We start from the raw sequence: 838 nt of genomic DNA on the forward strand, positions 1-838 counted from the left end.
TTTGTATATTTTGTTATCAGGCTTGTAGTCCGTCACTCGATGGCAAAGCGGGACGGGGACCACCAGGTCCGCCAGGTCGGGATGGACGCAAAGGGATTCAAGGCGATCCAGGAATTCCAGGTCCAGATGGCCCAGAAGGGGTGCAAGGAAGGCCAGGACCACGAGGAGAGCAAGGTGAAGTGGGTGATAAAGGAGAGCCAGGACCACAAGGAGAGAGGGGTTTGCAGGGAGAACAAGGTCCTGCAGGACCAGCAGGTGAAGGATAAAAGTAACGGCCAATGAATATGTCAGTGTAGCGAGACAGTGCCTCTCAGTGATACCTTTTCTCTTGTTTTAGCTTTGTTTTTCGCAAACATATCGCAGATGCGTCTTTTCATCGCAAGCCTCAAATCATATTCAATATCTCAGTAAAATCTGTTGGAAACATTGAAATTTGAAATTTGAATTTTTCGAACCAAGTCTTTTGTTATATATTTAAATCGCAAATTATCACTTTGGATGAAATCTCATGAGTCATTCTTCTGAAATGTTTTTGGAACTAAATGAAATTTTTGAAACACTTCAAATACGTGTTTTAATACATGTGACGTTTGGGGTCCCGAACATATTTCAGATTACGAATTTATGCAAGCGAAGACGTTTTGCAGTATTTACTGTGTAAAGTGTTTTGTTTTGCTTTTCTCTTATAATGACGAGAACTTATACCGGCAAATGTATAAAGTGATCCGGAATCGATCCGAGATCGGTCAGCTCTTGTAAATCATTGTTGTCACAACTTTAGAAACCCTACCTATTGAATGTAGTGTAGACCCCAACACTGTTGAAAATTAGAGGGCCT

The 838-nt window shown here is 41.8% G+C and overlaps 1 protein-coding gene across 1 annotated transcript; it reads left to right on the top strand.

Moving 5' to 3' along the window:
* Positions 1 to 20: 20 nt before the first annotated feature.
* Positions 21 to 266, top strand: LOAG_16106 (hypothetical protein; the record flags this gene model as incomplete). Its single annotated transcript, XM_003151594.1, has 1 exon — positions 21 to 266. A coding segment is annotated over one exon (246 nt), but the record flags the coding sequence as incomplete, so codon positions are not given.
* Between the last annotated feature and the right edge of the window lie 572 nt (positions 267 to 838).

The sequence above is a fragment of the Loa loa genome, assembly GCF_000183805.2.
Source record: "Loa loa unplaced genomic scaffold supercont3.4078, whole genome shotgun sequence".
NCBI lineage: Eukaryota > Metazoa > Nematoda > Chromadorea > Rhabditida > Onchocercidae > Loa > Loa loa.